The sequence below is a fragment of the Neovison vison genome, chromosome 13 (genome assembly GCF_020171115.1).
Source record: "Neovison vison isolate M4711 chromosome 13, ASM_NN_V1, whole genome shotgun sequence".
In the NCBI taxonomy this organism is placed as follows: Eukaryota; Metazoa; Chordata; class Mammalia; order Carnivora; family Mustelidae; genus Neogale; species Neogale vison.
In genome coordinates, this window is record NC_058103.1 from 109,393,653 (window position 1) to 109,415,468 (window position 21,816).

General features: G+C 37.3%; 1 protein-coding gene across 8 annotated transcripts in view; it reads left to right on the forward strand.

The window, feature by feature from the left end:
• ZNF280D (zinc finger protein 280D) overlaps positions 1 to 21,816 on the forward strand; it is a 140,439-nt gene that overhangs the window by 40,849 nt on the left and 77,774 nt on the right. For all 8 annotated transcript variants that reach the window (XM_044231560.1, XM_044231559.1, XM_044231558.1 and 5 more), the window contains 2 exons: positions 2,484 to 2,654; positions 2,968 to 3,077. In XM_044231560.1, the coding sequence (XP_044087495.1) occupies positions 2,484 to 2,654; positions 2,968 to 3,077 (281 nt within the window). The remainder of the gene's footprint in view (positions 1 to 2,483; positions 2,655 to 2,967; positions 3,078 to 21,816) is intronic.

The following is a 21,816-nucleotide window of genomic DNA, read 5'->3' on the forward strand; positions in this document are numbered from 1 at the left end:
TAAGCTTCCTTTAGTAGGCAGCTCCGTGCCTCTGCTGAGGGACAGGGGAAGGAAATAGCATCCACTGGCTCTTTTGTCCTTGGAGAGGTGTCTCTGTAAATACCACCTCTCACAGATGTGCTCCAAGAAGAGTGAGCAATCTCCCCGCTGTGTGCCTTAGACATTCCTCAGATGGTGTCATCTGCCTCTGGGTTGTTTGCCTTCTCTTTCTCCGGGAGTAGGCAGTGCCCTCAGGGGGTCTATTCCAGCCAAGCCCACCAACCTTTAAAATTCCAGTCTTCAAGTCCTTCTGTTTGCAAAAACTTGTGAAAATCAGCCCTTCTCGTTTTCCCAGCAGTAGCTTTGGGGAATTGATCTCCTTGTGCCTCTCTCAGCCACCAGGGTTCTCTCCCCTCTGCAGCACCCATGAATCCTTTCTCTCCCAAGCTATGTCTCCATATTTCCTACCTTCGTAGATGTGGCCTCTTTTCTCCCTCTAGTTGTGATGTCAGTCTGAGGTTGATTTCTTGGGTAGTCAGAATGATTTGATAATTATCTAGTTGTGTTCAAGGGACGAGAGGAGCCTAGGATCCTTCTACTATGCCACCATGTTAGTCACCCCCCCCCAATTAATTTAATTAAAAAAATTCAAGTATAGAGGCACTTGGGTGGTTCAGTTGGATAAGTGTCCAACTCTTGATTTTGACTCAGGTCATGATCTTGACTTAGGTCATGATCTCAGGGTTGTGAGGTCAAGCCCCACATCAGGTTACATCCATTCTGGGTGTGAATCCTGCTTAAGATTCTCTCTCTCTGCCCCTCCCCTTCTTTAAAAAAAAATTCAAGTATAATTAAATAGTGATTTATTAGTTTCAGGTATATAGTATAGTGAATCAGTAATTCTGTACATTACTTGGTGCTTATCACAATAAGTTTATTTTTAATCCCCTTCACCTCTTTCACCCATCCCTGTACCTACCTTCCCTCTGGCAACCACCAGTTTGTTCTCTGTATTTTAAGTGTTTGGTTTTTTTCTTTCTGTCCTTTTTTTCTTTGTTCATTTGTTTGCTTTCTTAAATTCCACATGTGAATGAAATCGTATGGTATTTGTCTTTCTCTGACTTACTTACTTACTACTTTAGCATTATATCCTTTATATCCTGTAGATCCATCCATGTTACTGGAAATGACAAAATTCCATTCTTCTTTATTCCACTTATTTAGGTGCGAAATCTTTATCCATTCATCTCTTGGTGGACACCTGCATTACTTCCATATCTTGGCTATTGTAAATAATGCTGCAGTAAACATATCTTTTAGTGTTTTTGTATTCTTTGAGTAAACACCCAGTAGTGGAATTACCCATATGGTAATTCTATTTATAATTTTACTCATAGCATATGGTAATTCTACTTTTAATTTTTTCAGGAACCTCTATACTGTTTTCCACAGTGGCTGCACTGGCTTGCATTTCTGCCAGCAATGCATAAGGGTTCCTTTTGTTCCTCATTCTCATCAACATTTGTTATTTCTTGTCCTGATTGTAGCCATTCTGACAGGTGTGAAGTGATGTCTCATTGTGCTTTTGAATTGTGTTTTACTGTTAACAGGTGATTTTGAGCATCTTTTCATGTGCTTGTTGGCCATTTTTATGTCTTTGGAGAGATGTCTGTCCATGTCTTCTGCCCATTTTTAATTGCATTATTTGGGGGTTTTTTTGGTGTTGAGTTGTATAAGTTATTTTTATATTTTGGATATTAACTCCCTCTTGGATATATCATTTGGATATATCTTTTCCCATTTGGTAGATTGCCTTTTTGTTTTGATGGTTTCCTTTGCTATGCAAAAGCCTTTAATTTTGGTGTAGTCCAGATAGTTTAATTTTGCATTTGTTTCCCTTGTCCAGAGGAGCCATATCTAGAAAAATGTATCTGTGGCTGATTTCAAAGAGATTACTGTCTATGTTTTCTTCCAGAAATTTTATGGCTTCATATCTCATATTTAGGTCTTTAATCCATTTTGAATTTATTTTTTGTGGATGGTGTATGAAAGTGGTCCAATTTCATTCTTTTGCATATAGCTGTCCAGTTTTCCCAACATCATTGTTGAAGAGACTTCTTCCTATTTTATATTCTTGCCTCCTTTGTTGTAGATTAATTGACCATATAAATCACGGGTTTATTTCTGGGCTCTCTATCGTATTGCATTGATCAGTGTGTCTCTTTTTGTCCAGTACCATACTCTTTTGATTACTACAGCTTTGTAGTATATCTTGAAATCTGAGACTGTGATACTCCCGTTTTATTATTCTTTTTCAAGATTGATATTTGGTACACCCCCTGACTTTTGATCATAACAGTTTTTAATCATTATTTATTGTCAGTTGAATGATAGGATAATACAATTGTATTACATCTAATTTAGCTCCCAAATAGTTTTATTTTGTTATAAGGAATATACCTAAGTGTTTAAAAATATACTTCCCACTATTTAATTCATTGTAGGTATGAATGAAAGTTCGTTTTTATCAAAACGTCCTTCTACTTCTGAAGTAAACAGCGTTAATCCAAAAAAGCCAAAGCCCAGTGATGGTATTTCTGGATTAAATTCTTCAGCTGTATTTCCTTCAGTTAAATCTCTTTCAGTGACATCTTCCCAGGCTGCATCATCAAAAGGTAAATGTGAAATGTGGCATATAAAAAAGAAATTATAGGGGCTCTTGGGTGTCTCAGTTGGTTAAGCATCTGACCTTAATTTTAGCTCAGGTCATGATCTCAGGGCTGTGAGATTGAGCCACAATGGACTCCATTGTGGACATGGAGCCTGCTTAATATTCTCTTTCTCCATTTGTCCTTCCCCCACTTAAAAAAAAAGATTATTTATGCATAAGTTTTAGAAGTTGTAGTAAATTTAGAAACTGTTATTAGTGGTTGTTTAAGGTTATAAAGTGATGAATTTTGTATTATATGTGTTTTGAATTTATTTTAGGTACAAATACCTCTTCAAATCAATCTAAAAATGGAACACCTTTTCCGAGAGCTTGTCCAAAGTGCAATATTCATTTTAATCTTTTGGATCCTTTGAAAAATCACATGAAGGTAAAACTTTTTCAAAATTTAATTTTAAAAAGGCTTGCAAATCCCTAGAAATACTGATTGATTTATAGTAAATGTTTTGTGGAGACATTTAGGTAATAAATCTTCTCCTAGTGGTGTTTCCATATAATTTAGGCAAAGATTTATATTCATAATGATTATTTTCATATAAGATTTTGAAATTTCCTCTGAATCATCAAATTTTAAGATTGAATTTATGTGTATTATAACATATGCTTTTTATATTCTAATTTTAAATGAAAATAAGGTATTAATCAGAATATTTTAATTTAGTACATTTGGTATACTACAAATTAAAAAAAAAAAAGACTTTTTTTTTTCCATTTTATTTTATTTCTTTTTGGTGTTACAAAATTCATTGTTTATGCACCACACCCAGTGCTCCATGCTATACGTGCCCTCCGTACTACCCATCACCAGGCTCACTCCACCCTCTACGGCCCCCTCCAAAACCTCAGTTTGTTTCTCAGAGTTCACAGTCTCTCATGGTTTCGCTCCCCCTTCGATTTCCCCCATCTCACTTCTCCTTTCCATCTTCAATGTCCTCTGTGTTATTCCTTAGGCTCCACAAGTAAGTGAAACCATATAATAGTTGATTCTCTCTGCTTGACTTACTTCACTCAGCATAATCTCTTCCAGTCCCATCCATGTTGATCTAAAAGTTGGGTATTCATCCTTTCTGATGGAGGCATAATACTCCATTGTATATATGGACCATATCTTCTTTATCCATTCATCCGTTGAAGAGCATCTTGGTTTATTCCACAGTTTGGTGACTATAGCCATTGCTGCTATGAACACTGGGGTACAGATGGCCCTTCTTTTCACTATATCTGTATCTTTGGGGTAAATACCCAGTAGTGCAATTGCAGGGTCATAGAGTAGCTCTATTTTTAATTTTTTGAGGAATCTCCACACTGTTTTCTAAAGTGGCTGTACCAAATTACATTCCCACGAACAGTGTAAGAGGGTTCCCCTTTCTCCACATCCTCTCTAATACTTGTTTACTTTCTTATTAATTTTGATCTTTCTAACTGGTGTAAGGTGGTATCTCAATGTGGTTTTGATTTGAATCTCCCTGATGGCTAATGATGATGAACATTTTTTCATGTGTCTGTTAGCCATTTGTATGTCTTCTTAGCATTCGTTCCTGATTAAAACGATTCAAAGTATAGTGGTAGAGGTAACATTCCTTAACTTCATAAAATCTTTCTATGAAAAATCCACTGCAAATATCATCCTCAGTGGAGAAAAGCTGACAGCCTTCCCTTTGAAATCAGGAACACGACAAGGATATCCACTCTCCACTGTTGTTCAACATAGTACTAGAAGTCCTAGCAACAGCAATCAGACAACAAAAAGAAATAAAAGGTATTCAGATTGGCATGAAAAAGAGAATCTCTCTCTCTTCGCAGATGACATGATACTTTATATGGAAAATCGAAAAGACTCCACCCCCAAACTGCTAGAACTCCTACACCAATTCAGTAATGTGGTAGGATACAAAACCAGTATACAGAAATCAGTTGCTTTCTTATACACTAACAATGAAAATACAGAAAGGAAAATTAGAGAATTGATTCCATTTACTATAGCACCAAGGACCATAAGATACCTAGGACTAAACCTAACCAAAGAGGTAAAGGATCTACTAGAGGAACTATAGAACACTCATGAAAGAAATTGAAGAAGACACAAAAAGATGGAAGAGCATTCCATGCTTATGGGTTGGAAAAATAAACATTGTTAAAATGTCTCTACTGCTTTGGGGTGCCTGGGTGGCTCAGTGGATTAAGCCGCTGCCTTTGGCGCGGGTCATGATCTCAGGGTCCTGGGATTGAGTCCCGCATTGGGCTCTCTGCTCAGCAGGGAGCCTGCTTCCTCCTCTCTCTCTCTCTGCCTGCCTCTCTGCCTACTTGTGATCTCTTTCTCTGTCAAATAAATAAATAAATAATCTTAAAAAAAAATGTCTATACTGCTTAGAGCCATCTATACATCCATTGCCATCCTGATCAAAATTCTACTGGCATTTTTCAAAGAGTTGGAACAAACAATCCTAAAATTTGTATGGAACCAGAAGAGACCCCCGAATTGCTAAGGAAATGTTGAAAAAGAAAAACAAAACTGGGGCATTACATTGCCTGATTTCAAGTTTTTCTACAAAGCTGTGGTTACCAAGACAGCATGGCACTGGCACAAAAACAGACACATAGACCAGTGGAACAGAGTAGAGACCCCAGATATAGACCCTGAACTCTGTGGTCAAATAATCTTGGACAAAGCAGAAAAAAATATACAGTGGAAAAAAGACATTCTTTTCAATAAATGGTGCTGGGAGAATTGGACAGCTATGTATAGAAGAATGAAACTCGACCATTCTCTGATACCATACACAAAGATAAACTTGAAATGGATATAAAACCTCAAAGTGAGGCAGGAATCTATCAAAATCCTAGAGGTGAACAAGGGCAGTAACCTCTTCGACATTGGCCACACCAATTTCTTTCAAGATATGTGTCCAAAGGCAAAGGAAACAAAAGTGAAAATGAACTTTTGGGACTTCATCAAGATCAAAAGCTTCTGAACAGCAAAGGAAACAGTCAACAAAACAAAGAGGCAACCCACAGAATGGGAGAAGATATTTGCAAATGACACTACAGACAAGGCTGATAGCCAAGATCTATAAAGATCTCCTCAACACTCAAAAAACAGATAATAATGTCAAAAAATGGGCAGAAGACATGAACAAACACTTCTCCAAAGAAGACATAAAAAAAGACATTTTTATATAGTTTCTTCAGTTATCTTATTTTTGTGTCTATGGTAATATGTGCATATCACATTATACAATGAAAATCTAAATTTTACATTTAATTTTCAACAGTCAGACTTAAGTCCCAAATGATGGAGCATTTCATATGAAATAATTATTTTAACTCCATTCAGAATGTAGCTTGTGTAATTGTCTTTAATTAATTCAGGTATTTTTTGTTGGAGTAGTAAGCTCTTGAAATTAAATTTTAAAAAATTTTCAGGGGCACCTGGGTGGCTAAGTTGGTTAAACAGTTGACTCCTGATTTTGGGCTTAGGTCCTGACCTGAGGGTCATGAGATCCAGCGTGGTGTTGAGCCCAGATTTGGGCTCCAGGCTGGGTGAGGAGCTGGCTTAAGAGTTTCTCCCCATCTTCTTCTGCCACACCCCCTAAGAAAAGGAAAAAAAAAAGAAATTTTCAAAGTACAAATGAAATATGGGGTGTAGGTAACATTTCACTTGAAATATTTTAGTGTGTATTACAGTATCCCACTATGGTCTGAGGATAGCCTATATTCTCTTTGTATGCCTAGTATAAATGGCAGGAAGGGGAAGAGGAAGAAAAAGGTCCAGGTAGATTATATGAAGAAAGAAAGGAAGGAGGGGTGGCTTTATGGCTTGGAACAGCATGGAGTCTGCTTGGGACTCTCTCTCCTTCTCCTCTGCCTCCCTCCTATCCTCCACACTCACTTTCTGTCTCTCTCTCAAATAAATAAATAACTCTTTAAACAAATACAACGTTTGACAGAAAAAGAAGAAAAAATGAGGGAACTTTTTAAAGAATTTTAAATACCATCTCTTTATTCATATACAAACCTGTATTTGGTCTATCACTACTCAGCTCCCATAATACAGTCCCTGATAATTGCATTTGTGTTTTCTTCTTATATGAGACTTAACCTGTACAAGTGCTTTCATTTTTTAAAATGTATAATGTTTTGATGAGATACCTGTGTTTTTTTTTATGTTTTGAATTTGGAAAAAAGGGTTAAATTCTTTTTTTTTTTTTTCCTTTTTTTAAAATTTTTTTTATTTTTTATTTTATTTATTTATTTATTTTTAATAAATTTTTTAATTTTTTATAAATATATATTTTTATCCCCAGGGATACAGGTCTGTGAATCGCCAGGTTTACACACTTCACAGCACTCACCAAAGCACATACCCTCCCCAATGTCCATAACCCCACCCCCTTCTCCCAACCCCCCTCCCCCCAGCAACCCTCAGTTTGTTTTGTGAGATTAAGAGTCCTTTATTGTTTGTCTCCCTCCCAATCCCATCTTGTTTCATTTATTCTTCTCCTACCCATTTAAGCCCCCATGTTGCATCACCACTTCCTCATATCAGGGAGATCATATGATAGTTGTCTTTCTCCGCTTGACTTATTTCGCTGAGCATGATACGCTCTAGTTCCATCCACGTTGTCGCAAATGGCAAGATTTCATTTCTTTTGATGGCTGCATAGTATTCCATTGTGTATATATACCACATCTTCTTTATCCATTCATCTGTTGATGGACATCTAGGTTCTTTCCATAGTTTGGCTATTGTGGACATTGCTGCTATAAACATTCGGGTGCACGTGCCCCTTTGGATCACTACGTTTGTATCTTTAGGGTAAATACCCAGTAGTGCAATTGCTGGGTCATAGGGCAGTTCTATTTTCAACATTTTGAGGAACCTCCATGCTGTTTTCCAGAGTGGTTGCACCAGCTTGCATTCCCACCAACAGTGTAGGAGGGATCCCCTTTCTCCGCATCCTCGCCAGCATCTGTCATATCCTGACCTGTTGATTTTAGCCATTCTGACTGGTGTGAGGTGATATCTCATTGTGGTTTTGATTTGTATTTCCCTGATGCCGAGTGATATGGAGCACTTTTTCATGTGTCTGTTGGCCATCTGGATGTCTTCTTTGCAGAAATGTCTGTTCATGTCCTCTGCCCATTTCTTGATTGGATTATTTGTTCTTTGGGTGTTGAGTTTGCTAAGTTCTTTATAGATTTTGGACACTAGTCCTTTATCTGATATGTCGTTTGCAAATATCTTCTCCCATTCTGTCAGTTGTCTTTTGATTTTGTTAACTGTTTCCTTTGCTGTGCAAAAGCTTTTGATCTTGATGAAATCCCAATAGTTCATTTTTGCCCTTGCTTCCCTTGCCTTTGGCGATGTTCCTAGAAAGATGTCGCTGCGGCTGAGGTCGAAGAGGTTGCTGCCTGTGTTCTTCTCAAGGATTTTGATGGATTCCTTTCTCACATTGAGGTCCTTCATCCATTTTGAGTCTATTTTTGTGTGTGGTGTAAGGAAATGATCCAATTTCATTTTTCTGCATGTGGCTGTCCAATTTTCCCAGCACCACTTATTGAAGAGGCTGTCTTTTTTCCATTGGACATTCTTTCCTGCTTTGTCGAAGATTAGTTGACCATAGAGTTGAGGGTCTATTTCTGGGCTCTCTATTCTGTTCCATTGATCTATGTGTCTGTTTTTGTGCCAATACCATGCTGTCTTGATGATGACAGCTTTGTAATAGAGCTTGAAGTCTGGAATTGTGATGCCGCCAACTTTGGCTTTCTTTTTCAATATTCCTGTGGCTATTCGAGGTCTTTTCTGGTTCCATATAAATTTTAGGATTATTTGTTCCATTTCTTTGAAAAAGATGGATGGTACTTTGATAGGAATTGCATTAAATGTGTAGATTGCTTTAGGTAGCATAGACATTTTCACAATATTGATTCTTCCAATCCAGGAGCATGGAACATTTTTCCATTTCTTTGTGTCTTCCTCAGTTTCTTTCATGATTACTTTATAGTTTTCTGAGTATAGATTCTTAGCCTCTTTGGTTAGGTTTATTCCTAGGTATCTTATGGTCTGGGGTGCAATTGTAAATGGGATTGACTCCTTAATTTCTCTTTCTTCTGTCTTATTGTTGGTGTAGAGAAATGCAACTGATTTCTGCGTATTGATTTTATATCCTGACACTTGACTGAATTCCTGTACAAGTTCTAGCAGTTTTGGAGTGGAGTCTTTTGGGTTTTCCACATATAGTATCATATCATCTGCGAAGAGTGATAGTTTGACTTCTTCTTTGCTGATTTGGATGCCTTTAATTTCCTTTTGTTGTCTGATTGCTGAAGCTAGGACTTCTAGTACTATGTTGAATAGCAGTGGTGATAATGGACATCCTTGCCGTGTTCCTGACCTTAGTGGAAAAGCTTTCAGTTTGTCTCCATTGAGAATGATATTTGCGGTGGGTTTTTCATAGATGGCTTTGATGATGTTGAGGTATGTGCCCTCTATCCCTACACTTTGAAGGGTTTTGATCAGGAAGGGATGCTGTACTTTGTCAAATGCTTTTTCAGCATCTATTGAGAGTATCATATGGTTCTTGTTCTTTCTTTTATTGATGTGTTGTATCACATTGACTGATTTGTGGATGTTGAACCAACCTTGCAGCCCTGGAATAAATCCCACTTGGTCGTGGTGAATAATCCTCTTAATGTACTGTTGAATCCTATTGGCTAGTATTTTGGTGAGAATTTTCGCATCTGTGTTCATCAAGGATATTGGTCTATAGCTCTCTTTTTTGATGGGATCCTTGTCTGGTTTTGGGATCAAGGTGATGCTGGCCTCATAAAATGAGTTTGGAAGTGTTCCTTCCATTTCTATTTTTTGGAACAGTTTCAGGAGAATAGGAATTAGTTCTTCTTTAAATGTTTGGTAGAATTCCCCCGGGAAGCCGTCTGGCCCAGGGCTTTTGTTTGTTTGGAGATTTTTAATGACTGTTTCAATCTCCTTACTGGTTATGGGTCTGTTCAGGCTTTCTATTTCTTCCTGGTTCAGTTGTGGTAGTTTATATGTTTCTAGGAATGCATCCATTTCTTCCAAATTGTCAAATTTGTTGGCGTAGAGTTGTTCATAGTATGTTCTTATAATTGTTTGTATTTCTTTGGTGTTAGTTGTGATCTCTCCTCTTTCATTCATGATTTTATTTATTTGGGTCCTTTCTCTTTTCTTTTTGATAAGTCTGGCCAAGGGTTTATCAATTTTATTAATTCTTTCAAAGAACCAGCTCCTAGTTTGGTTGATTTGTTCTATTGTTTTTTTGGTTTCTGTTTCATTGATTTCTGCTCTGATCTTTATGATTTCTCTTCTCCTGCTGGGCTTAGGGTTTCTTTCTTGTTCTTTCTCCAGCTCCTTTAGGTGTAGGGTTAGGTTGTGTACCTGAGACCTTTCTTGTTTCTTGAGAAAGGCTTGTACTGCTATATATTTTCCTCTTAGGACTGCCTTTGTTGCGTCCCACAGATTTTGCACCGTTGTGTTTTCATTATCATTTGTTTCCATGATTTTTTTCAATTCTTCTTTAATTTCCCGGTTGACCCATTCATTCTTTAGAAGGATGCTGTTTAGTCTCCATGTATTTGGGTTCTTTCCATACTTCCTCTTGTGGTTGAGTTCTAGCTTCAGAGCATTGTGGTCTGAAAATATGCAGGGAATGATCCCAATCTTTTGATACCGGTTGAGTCCTGATTTAGGACCGAGGATGTGATCTATTCTGGAGAATGTTCCATGTGCACTAGAGAAGAATGTATATTCTGTTGCTTTGGGATGAAATGTTCTGAATATATCTGTGAAATCCATCTCGTCCAGTGTGTCGTTTAAGGCCCTTATTTCCTTGCTGATCTTTTGCTTGGATGATGTGTCCATTTCAGTGAGGGGAGTGTTAAAGTCCCCTACTATTATTGTATTATTGTTGATGTGTTTCTTTGATTTTTGTTATTAATTGGTTTATATAGTTGGCTGCTCCCACGTTGGGGGATAGATATTTAAAGTTGTTAGATCTTCTTGTTGGATAGACCCTTTGAGTATGATATAGTGTCCTTCCTCATCTCTTATTATAGTCTTTGGCTTAAAATCGAATTGATCTGATATAAGGATTGCCACTCCTGCTTTCTTCTGATGTCCATTAGCATGGTAAATTCTTTTCCATCCCCTCACTTTAAATCTGGAGGTGTCTTCGGGCTTAAAATGAGTTTCTTGGAGGTAACATATAGATGGGTTTTGTTTTTTTATCCATTCTGATACCCTGTGTCTTTTGATTGGGGCATTTAGCCCATTAACGTTCAGGGTAACTATTGAGAGATATGAATTTAGTGCCATTGTATTGCCTGTAAGGTGCCTGTTACTGTATATTGTTTCTGTTCCTTTCTGATCTACCACTTGTAGGCTCTCTCTTTGCTTAGAGGACCCCTTTCAATATTTCCTGTAGAGCTGGTTTGGTGTTTGCAAATTCTTTCAGTTTTTGTTTGTCCTGGAAGCTTTTAATCTCTCCTTCTATTTTCAATGATAGCCTAGCTGGATAGAGTATTCTTGGCTGCATGTTTTTCTCATTTAGTGCTCTGAAAATATCATGCCAGCTCTTTCTGGCCTGCCAGGTCTCTGTGGATAAGTCAATCTAATATTTTTACCATTGTATGTTACAGAGTTCTTTTCCCGGACTGCTTTCAGGATTTTCTCTTTGTCACTAAGACTTGTAAATTTTACTATTAGGTGACGTGGTATGGGCCTATTCTTATTGATTTTGAGGTGTGTTCTCTGAACCTCCTGAATTTTGATGTTAATTCCCTTTGCCATATTGAGGAAATTCTCCCCAATAATTCTCTCCAGTATACCTTCTGCTCCCCTCTCTCTTTCTTCTTCTTCTGGAATCCCAATTATTCTAATGTTGTTTCGTCTTATGGTGTCACTTATCTCTCAAATTCTGCCCTCGTGGTCCAGTACCTGTTTGTCCCTCTTTTGCTCAGCTTCTTTATTCTCTGTCATTTGGTCTTCTAGATCGCTAATTCTTTCTTCTGCCTCATTTATCCTAGCAGTGAGAGCCTCCATTTTTGATTGCACCTCATTAATAGCTTTTTTTATTTCAACTTGGTTAGATTTTAGTTCTTTTATTTCTCCAGAAAGGGCGTTTATATCTCTGGAGAGGGTTTCTCTAATATCTTCCATACCTTTTTCAAGCCCGGCTAGAACCTTGAGAATTGTCATTCTGAATTCTAGATCTGACATATTGCCAATGTCTGTATTGATTAGGTCCCTAGCCTTCGGTACTGCCTCTTGTTCTTTTTTTTGTGGTGAATTTTTCCGCCTTGTTATTTTGTCCAGATAAGAGTATATGAAGGAGCAAGTAAAATACTAAAAGGGTGGCAACAACCCCAGGAAAATATGCTTTAACCAAATCAGAAGAGATCCCAAATCGTGAGGGGAGAGAAAGGGGATAAAAAGAGGTTCAAAAAAAAGAAAGGGAAAAAAAAAAAAAGAAAAAAGAAAAAAAAAGGAATTAAAAAAAAGAAAACCAAGAAAGAAAAGTATGAAAAAGAAAAAATATATATATTACATAAACTAGTTAAAGTTAAAAATGAAAAGGGTAAAAGTTAAAAAAAATTTTAAAAAATTTTAAAAAATTTTAAAAAATTTTAAAAAATTTTAAAAAATTTTTAAAAATTTAGCAAAAGTAAAGAAAAAATGAAGAAGAAAAAAATTACTTTAACTGCAAGACTAAAAAATCACAGGGAGAAAGCCATGAGTTCCGTGCTTTGCTTCCTTCTCCTCTGGAATTCTGCTGCTCTCCTTGGTATTGAAACCGCACTCCTTGGTAGGTGAACTTGGTCTTGGCTGGATTTCTTGTTGATCTTCTGGGGGAGGGGCCTGGCATAGTGATTCTCAAGTGTCTTTGCCCCAGGCGGAATTGTGCCGCCCTTACCAGGGGCCGGGCTGAGTAATCCGCTGGGGTTTGATTTCAGGAGCTTTTGTTCCCTGAGCGCTTTCCGTAGAGTTCCGGAGGACGGGAATACAAATGGCGGCCTCCTGGTCTCCGGCCCGGAGGAGCCGAGAGCCTGGGGCCCCACTCCTCAGCGCGCCCTCAGAGAACAGCGCCCAGTAATTCCCGTCTGCCTGACCTCCGGCCGCGCTCCGAGCTCACTGAGCCTGCGACCGGTTCAATGTAACCCCAAGCTGCGAGCTCACTGTCGGCTCTGTCTCTGCAGCCAGCTTTCTCGCTCCAATACCTGCAAGCTCTGCAACACTCAGACACCCCCGGTCCTTCTGTGACCCTGCGGGACCTGAGGCCACGCTGACCCCGCGTGGGCTTCGCCCCTGTTTAGCCTCTGGAGCGATGTCCCTCAGCGGAACCTACTTTTAAAAGTCCTGATTTTGTGCTCCGCTGTTCCGCCGCTTGCCGGGAGCCGGCCCCTCCCCCCAGGGTCTATCTTCCCGTGGCTTTGGATTCACTTCTCCGCCAGTCCTACCTTTCAGAAAGTGGTTGTTTTTCGGTTTCTAGAATTGCTGTTCTTCTTCTCTTCGATCTGCCGATGGATTTGCAGGTGTTTGCAATCTTTAGATAAGCTCTCTAGCTGATCTCCTGCTAGCTGAGGTAGTCTCAGCCTGCTACTTCTCCGCCATCTTGACTCCTCTATATTCTTTAATTAACTTTTAATTATTGAGTAGGTAATACAATGATACTATTCAAAATAAGAAGTTTACAAAGTCACACAAGTGACAAATCGTAATTGTGTCTCTTATTTACCTGGTTGGCAGAATGGCTCTCAAAGAATTTTTATTAGTTTTTTTTTTATTTTCCCCAGTTTTCTTTTTGCATATACAGGTAACAGAAATGGTCTTATTTCCTTTTTGTTTTGTATATAGTTTATTATATATACTTCAGTACTGGGGAAACTCCTAGCTATTTTCCAAAATGTAGCTTTACATCCAAAATGGATTATTATATTGTTTGGGATTAGTCATATTAGAAACAACCAAAATTTCATACAATATTCATGTAATAGAGCAACACTACACAACCTTTTTAAATAATGGAATCTCTATAATAGGTAATGATATGGAAAGATCTCCAAGATATATTTTTGCACTAAGTTAAATATAATGTGAATAACTTACGTGTGTTTATGTCATAAAGAGTTGTGATGGAATAGGACAAGGAAGTTAAAAACTGAGTAGATTCTTTGCATTCTAGTTTATGCATTTTATATATCAGTTGAAGTTTTAGTATTACAACAATGATTTCCATTTTTGAAATATGTGATTTTTAGATTCCTTATAAATGATTTTTTGCTGTTATTCAAGATAAGAGGTGACTACACCAAGAAATAATGTTTCCTTTCAATAAAGAATATCTAAAACATAAAGCAAAATCCTACAATAATAAGAACAATTTATCTGAGACCATGTGCCAGACTACTAAACTTTAAATATATTATCTTATTTAATCCTTAGAAAATTCTTTGAGATTGACATAATTCTCATTGTTTTATAGCCAGTTTATTTGAAGACATATTAAAGACATAACAGTTTATTTAAAGACATAATATGTCTTTTATTAAAGACATATTTAAAGACATAAAGGCATTCACACTTTTAATGGTAAAAATCCAAGTTCTAACAAATTTTTCCTTTTTTAGTGTGTAGGTTATTTGATGTTCATGGAAACTTGAAAATAGGTAAATAATTTAAGTTATAGAATTTGATATTTATAAACCAGATCTAGCATATTAATTACATTATTTAGATATTTGTATTTTTATTTATTTTGTTGTCTGCTTGATCTTACACAGATTGAGCAACACCATATATCAGTCTACATCTTTCATTACTAGTATTTTCTTGGATATATTGCAGTTCTGTTTTAAGATTGTTGTTGTTGTTTTTGACATAGATGAATCTCATAATTGTATTGAAAATACATCCTTTAACATTTTTATATGTTCTTTTTGTCTCAATGTTTAATGACTTTTAGACTTACAACCCGTGGTTTCTTATGGTTTCCATTTGCCTGGTATATTATTTGTGCGTCCTTTTCTTTACCCTTTTAAATCATTTTATGCCCCTTGCTTTCAGTAGAGTTGATTTTTCCTTTGTGATCCTATATGAAAATCTCTTTTGTTATGGCACTTGCGTTAAACTTATTTGTATGCAGTACATGATAGATTTACTTGGTCTTGGTTCTGTCATAATTATTTACTGCCATATGTTTTTAAAGATATTTATTTATTTATTTATTTGAGAGGGAGAGAAAGAGCGCACAAGTAGGGGGAGCAGCAGGCAGAGGGAGAGGGAGAAGCAGGCTCCTCACTAAGCAGGGAGACTGATGCAGAGTCCTGGGATCATGACCTGAGCCAAAGGCAGATGCTTAACTGATTGAACCAATGAGGTGCCCCGGCATGGCTTTTTCATTATTTATTTATTTATTTATTTTTTAATCTTTCATTATGTGGTTGCTTTGTATGTATGTAGCTTAGGTTTTTAGGGAAGCTGTATTTTTGTTCTCATTTAATTTTAATGTTGATATAATTCTAATAGTCTTCTATTCCTTTGGCCATTCTCTAATAATAAAATTGTTTAAAGTAGTATTAAATTTTCTGTTCTTAACCCACCCATCCTTACCTTCTCCTCTTCTACCTGATTTTAGTCAGTTATCTTTCTGAGTGTTTACCTTTGTACCATCAAGATTTCTCATACCTATACTACTTCATTTGGTAGCTCTAAATGATATTCTTTGATGTACTGCTAGTATATGTGAGGTAATCATGAACCTTCTTAGCCTTATGATCATTGTCCGTTTACCCTCCCCCCCCCACAGTTTTTATTTGTTGGTTGTATCGTTTTTTCATTGCCAGGGCTGATAACATTTGCATTTGATTTTCTTAACCTTATTTCTGTATTTGTTACAATCTTTTCTCACAGTAAATATATTCAGTGTTGATTACCAGTCTGTTTCTTACTGTTTCTTTAGTTATCTCGTTTGGCTGAAGTTCATCCTCTAGAAATTTTCCTCAAGAAGGAATAGTTTTGAGTTCTTTCATGTTTAAACAGTTTGACTATAATCCATTCTTGAAAGATAGTTTGGCCATATATAAAGTAGTTTGGATCCATTTCTGGGTTCTCTGTTCTGTTCCATTGATCTCTGTGTCTTTTTTTGTGCCAGTACTGTACTGTCTTGATGATTACAACTTTGTAATACAGCTCGAAGTCTGAAATTGTCATGCCATCAGCTGTCGTTTTCTTTTTCAACATACTTCGGGCTATTCAGGGTCTTTTCTGGTTCCATACAAATTTTAGGTTTATTTGGTCCCGTTCTGTGAAAGAAGTTGATGGTATTTTGATAGGGATTGCATTAAATGTATAGATTGCTCTAGGTAGTATAGACATTTTAACAATATTTGTTCTTCCAATCCAAGAGCATGGAACATTTTTCCATTTCTTTGTATCTTCCTCAATTTCTTTCATGAGCGTTCTGTAGTTTTCTGGATATAGATTCTTTGCGTCTTAGGTTTGGTTTATTTCTAGGTATCTTATGGTTTTGGTGCAATTGTAAATGGGATCGACTCCTTAATTTCTTTCTTCTGTCTCATTCTTAGTGTATAGAAATGCAACTGATTTCTGTGCATTGGATTTTATATCCTGCCACGTTGCTAAATTCCTGTATGAGTTCTCGCAATTTTGGAATGGAGTCTTTTGGGTTTTCCACATAGAGTGTCATGACATCTTTAAGAGTGAGAGGTTTGACTTCTTGGCTGGTTTGGATGCCTTTTATTTCTTTTTGTTGTCTGATTACTGAGGCTCAGACTTCTGGTACTATGTTGAACAACAGTGGACATCCCTGCCATGTTCCTGACCTTAGTGGAAAAGCTCTCAGTTCTTCCCCATTGAGAATGATACTTACTGGGGACTTTTCATATATGGCTTTTATGATATTGAGGTATGTTTGTTCCCTTTATCCCTACACTGTGAAGAGTTTTTTAATAGTTTTTTAAAAAATATTTTATTTATTTATTTGACAGACAGAGATCACAAGTAGGCAGAGAGAGAGAGGAGGAAGCAGGCTCCCCGCTGAGCAGAGAGCCCGATCCCAGGACCCTGGGATCATGACCTGAGCCGAAGGCAGAGGCTTAACCCACTGAGCCACCCAGGTGCCCCTATGAAGAGTTTTAATCAAGAAAGGATGCAGTACTTTGTCAAATGCTTCTTCTGTGTCTGTTGAGAGGATCATATGGTTCTTGTCCTTTCTTTTATTTATGTAGTATATCATATTGATTGATTTGTGGATGTTGAATCAACCTTGTAGCCCAGGAATAAATCCCACTTGTTTGTGGTGAATAATCCTTTTTAATGTCCTGTCGAATCCTCTTGGCTGGTATTTTGGTGAGAATTTTTGCATCCATGATCATCAGAGATAATGGTCTGTAATTACCTTTTTTGGTGGGGGTCTTTGTCTGGCTTCTGGGATCAAGGTAATGGCTTCATAGAAAGAGTTTGGAAGTTTTTCTTACATTTCTATTTTTTGAAACAGCTTCGGAATAGTGGGTATTAGTTCTTCTTTAAATGTTTGCTAAAACTCCCCAGGGAAGCCATCTGGCCCTGGGCTCTTATTTGTTGGGAGTTTTTGATTACTACTTTGATTTCCTTGCTGGTTATGGGTCTGTTCAGGTTTTCTGTTTCTTCCTGGTTTAGTTTTGGTAGTTTATACTCTCTAGGAATGCAACCATTTCTTCCAGATAGCCTAATTTGTTGGCATATATAGTTGCTCATATGTTCTTGTAATTGTTTGTATTTCCTCAGTGTTGTGATCTTTCCTCTTTCATTCATGATTTTATTTATTTGAATCCTTTTTCTTTTCTTTTTGATAAGACTGGCCAGGGGCTTATCAGTTTTATTAATTCTTTGAGAGAACCAGTTCCCAGTTTTGTTGATCTGTACTACAGTTCTTTGGTTTCTATTTCGTTGATTTCTGCTCTAATCTTTATTATTTCTCTCCTCCTGCTGGGTTTAGGGTTTATCTGCTGTTCTTTCTCCAGCTCCTTTAGGTATAAGGTTAGGTTGTGTATTTGAGAACTTTCTTGTTTCTTGAGAAAGACATGCATTGCTATATACTTCCCTCTTAAGGCCACCTTTGCTGGGTCCCGAAGGTTTTGAACAGTTGTGTTTTCATTTTCATTTGTTCCCATGAATTTTTAAAATTCTTCTTTAACTTCCTGGTTGACCCATTCATTCTTTAGTGTGATGCTCTTTAGCCTCCATGTATTTGAGTTCTTTTAAATTTTCTATTGTGGTTAAACTCAAGTTTCAAAGCATTGGGGTCTATAAATATGCAGGGAGTGATTCCAGTCTTTTGGTACCAGTTGAGACCTGATTTATGACCCAATATATGATCTATTCTGGAGAATGTTCCATGTTCACTTGAGAAGAATGTGTATTCTGTTGCTTTAGGTTGCAGTGTTCTGAATATATTTATGAAGTCCATCTGATCAAGTGTGTCATTGAAAGCCCTTATTTCCTTGTTGATCTTCTGCTTAGATGATCTGTCCATTGCAATGAGTAGGGTGTTAAAGTCCCCTACTATTATTGTATTGTTATCAATATGTTTCTTTAATTTTGTTATTAATTGGCATATATAATTGGCTGCTCCCATGTTAGGGGCATAAATATTTACAACTGTTGGACCTTCTTGTTGGATAGACCCTTTAATTATGATATATAGGAAAATTGGGACAGCCACATGCCGAAGAATGAAACGGGACCATTTCCTTACACCATACACAAAAATAGACTTGATGAAAGACTTAAATGTGATACAGGAATCCATCATAATCCTAGAGGAGAACACAGGCAGCAACTGCTGTTACCTTGCCTGCAGCAACTTCTTCTTTTCCTTTTTTTTTTTTTTTTTAAAGATTTTATTTATTTATTTGACAGAGAGAGAGATCACAGGTAGGCAGAGAGGTATGCAGAGAGAAGGGGAAGCAGGCTGCCCACTGAGCAGAGAGCCCAGTGTGGGGCTTGATTCCAGGACCCTGAGAGCATGACCTGAGCAGAAGGCAGAGGCTTAACCCCACCGAGCCGCCTAGGCGCCCTGTCCACAGCAACTTCTTGCTAGACACATCTCCAAAGACAAGGGAAACAGGCAAAAATGATCTTCTGGGACTTTATCAAGATAAAAAGCTTTTGCATAGGATAGGAAGCAGTAAAAAAAACTAAAAGGCAGCCTATGGAATGGGAGCAGATATTGCAAATGACATATCAGATAAAGAGATAGTATCTAAAATCTATAAAGAACTTAACAACACCCAAAGAACAAATAATTCAATCAAGAAATAGGCAGAAGTCATGAAGTGACATTTCTTCAAAGAAGACATCTAAATTGCCAACAGACACATGAAAAAGTGCTCCACATCACTTGGTATCAGGGAAATAGAAATTAAAACCACAATGAGATACCACCTCACACCAGTCAGAATGGCGAAAATAACTAGTCAGAAAAACACAGGTGTTGATGAGGATGCAAAAAAGGAGAACCCTCCTACTCTGTTGGTGAGAATGCAAGCTGCTGCAGCTACTCGGGAAAACAGTATGGAGGTTCCTCAAAAAGTCGAAAATAGAGCTATTGCACAACCCAGCAATTGCACAGTAGGGATTTTCCCCAAAGATACAAATGTAGTGATCCTGAGGGGCACCTGCACCACAGTGTTTATAGCAACAATGTCCACAATAGCCAAACTATGGAAAGAACCCAGATGTCCATCAACAGATGGATAAAGAAGATGTGGTGTTTGTGTGTGTGTGTACATACACATCGCACAATGGAATACCACACAGCCATTAAAAAATTAAATTTTGCCATTTGCAAGGACATGGATAGAACTAGTGTATATTATTATGCTAAGTGAAATAGGTCAATCAGGGCAAAACAATTGTTTATGTCCTCAATTACATGTGAATTTAAGAATTTAGGGAACAAAACTAGAATATCATAGGGTTAGAGAGGAAAAGTAAGAGAGGGAGACAAATCATAAGAGATTCTTTTTTTTTTTTTTTTTTAAGATTTTATTTATTTATTTATTTGTCAGAGAAAGAAAGAGAGCAAGCACATAAGCAGGCAGAGTGGCAGGCAGAGGTGGAGAGAGAAGCAGGCTTCCTGCTCAGCAGGGAGCCCAATGTGGGACTTGATTCCAGGACGCTGAGATCATGACCTGAGCTGAAGGCAGAGGCTCACCCGACTGAGCCACCCAGGTGCTCCAAGAGATTCTTAGGATCATAGGAAACAACTTGAGGGTTGCTGGAGGGGAGGGGGTGGGGTGTGGGATATCTGGATGCTGGACATTAAGGAGGGCCTGAAATGTAATGAGCACTGGGTGTTATATAAGATTGATGAATCATTGACCTCTACCTTGGAAACCGGTAACACGTTATATGTTAATTAATTGAATTTAAATTTTAAAAAATTAAAAGGTTGTAAAGTAAGTTGGATCCTACTTTGAGGATCTTGTTCTGTTTTATAATATTGAATATTGCTGTTGAGAAATCTGGTATAAGCCTGAATTATTTTGCTCTTTATAAGTGATTTGATCTTTTTGCCTAGCTGTCTATACGATTCTTTATTTTGGAAGACTGATAATTTTATAATGACTGAGTTGGTGTTGGGGTTTGGGTCAGTCTTCTCTGATATATAACATGCTCTTTCTGCTTGTATGTTTGTGTCTTTATTTTAGTGTATGTTTGTTTCTTGTTTCATATTCATATTTTAAAATACTGTCCCATACTATTGTTTTGTCTTTTTGTGGGAGGGGAGAATGTTGTCCAGTATGTGTTCGTTTGATGTCCCTTGTCTGGCATATCATTTTCTTTCTAATCCTTTTAGCACTTAAATTTTCTTTATTTGCTTTTGTCATTGTCAGTCTTTGTGTCCTTCATTTTATTTTCCAATGCCTGTTCACCATTGTTCTCCTTTCTGTCTTTATCTCTCTGATTTCTCTACTTTTCCCTCAATTTTGCCACTCCTTTTTAAGATCTCTTTTGTTTTGCCATCTCTTGTTGCTTTATGGTTTTCCAAATAGACACAGTTACTTCATTAAGTTTTTTAAAAATTTGTAGCAAAAATTTTGGATACTATTTTCATCTGCAATCCTACTAACTGGTTTATACACCTCTTTGCTGGGTAGAAGGCTTTCTGTAAATGTGACTTGTGTGTCTGCTTTTTATATGTAGCATTGCCTAATTTGCTTCTCAGTACGAAATGAAGTCTGGGGCACTTGTGGGATCCTTCTTGCCCCAGCTTCTGGACCTGTTTTTATAAACAGAAGTCTGGGGCACTTGTGGGATCCTTCTTGCCCCAGCTTCTGGACCTGTTTTTATAAACAAAATATGTAGCTTTGCACTTCAGGATGTGTCTTTCACCTTTAGAATGCAAATTTTTGCTGAGACTTTCTAAGATCTGTTACTGTTGGGTCCATTTGACTTCTCTGATCTGCTTCCAACTACATGTCTTCTGTCTGAGCTTGGCTGCTTTGGGTAGTGCTGTCATATGTTGTAGAGTCTGTGGATTTTATCTGGCTCTTAGTTTCAATGAAAATAAATTTTTAGAATTTGGTTGTTGTGGCTTTGGATGAGTCCCAACAGGAGAAGGGGAAAATGTTGACTTATGTAGGCTGATCATATGGGAACTTCTTTTTTGCTATTTAAAAATAACATCCCACTTTCTTTGTTCTGAAAACCTAACCTAAATTTTAGGCAACAAACAAAGCAATAGAACATGGTATCTCTGCTGGGAGGAGTGAAGATGAGAATGTTATTTAGGTGGTATCCACTGTTTGTCAAATTACAATATATGGCTTTAAAGTATTAATATTCTGTCCCCAGGAAAATAAGGAATAATCCAGGGCTACAGTGAAGGGCTAGACCCAAAAGGGTTTTAAGACTGAAAAAAAGATACTTTCTTTGGGGTTCTTTGCTTTTCTCTCAATTACTAAATTTCTGAACTTGGTTGTCCATTCTTGGTTTTCAGTGGTTTATTGCTCATCTCTCTTATAGGGATCCAAAACATTGCTTAAAAGATACCGTGAATAAAAGTAAT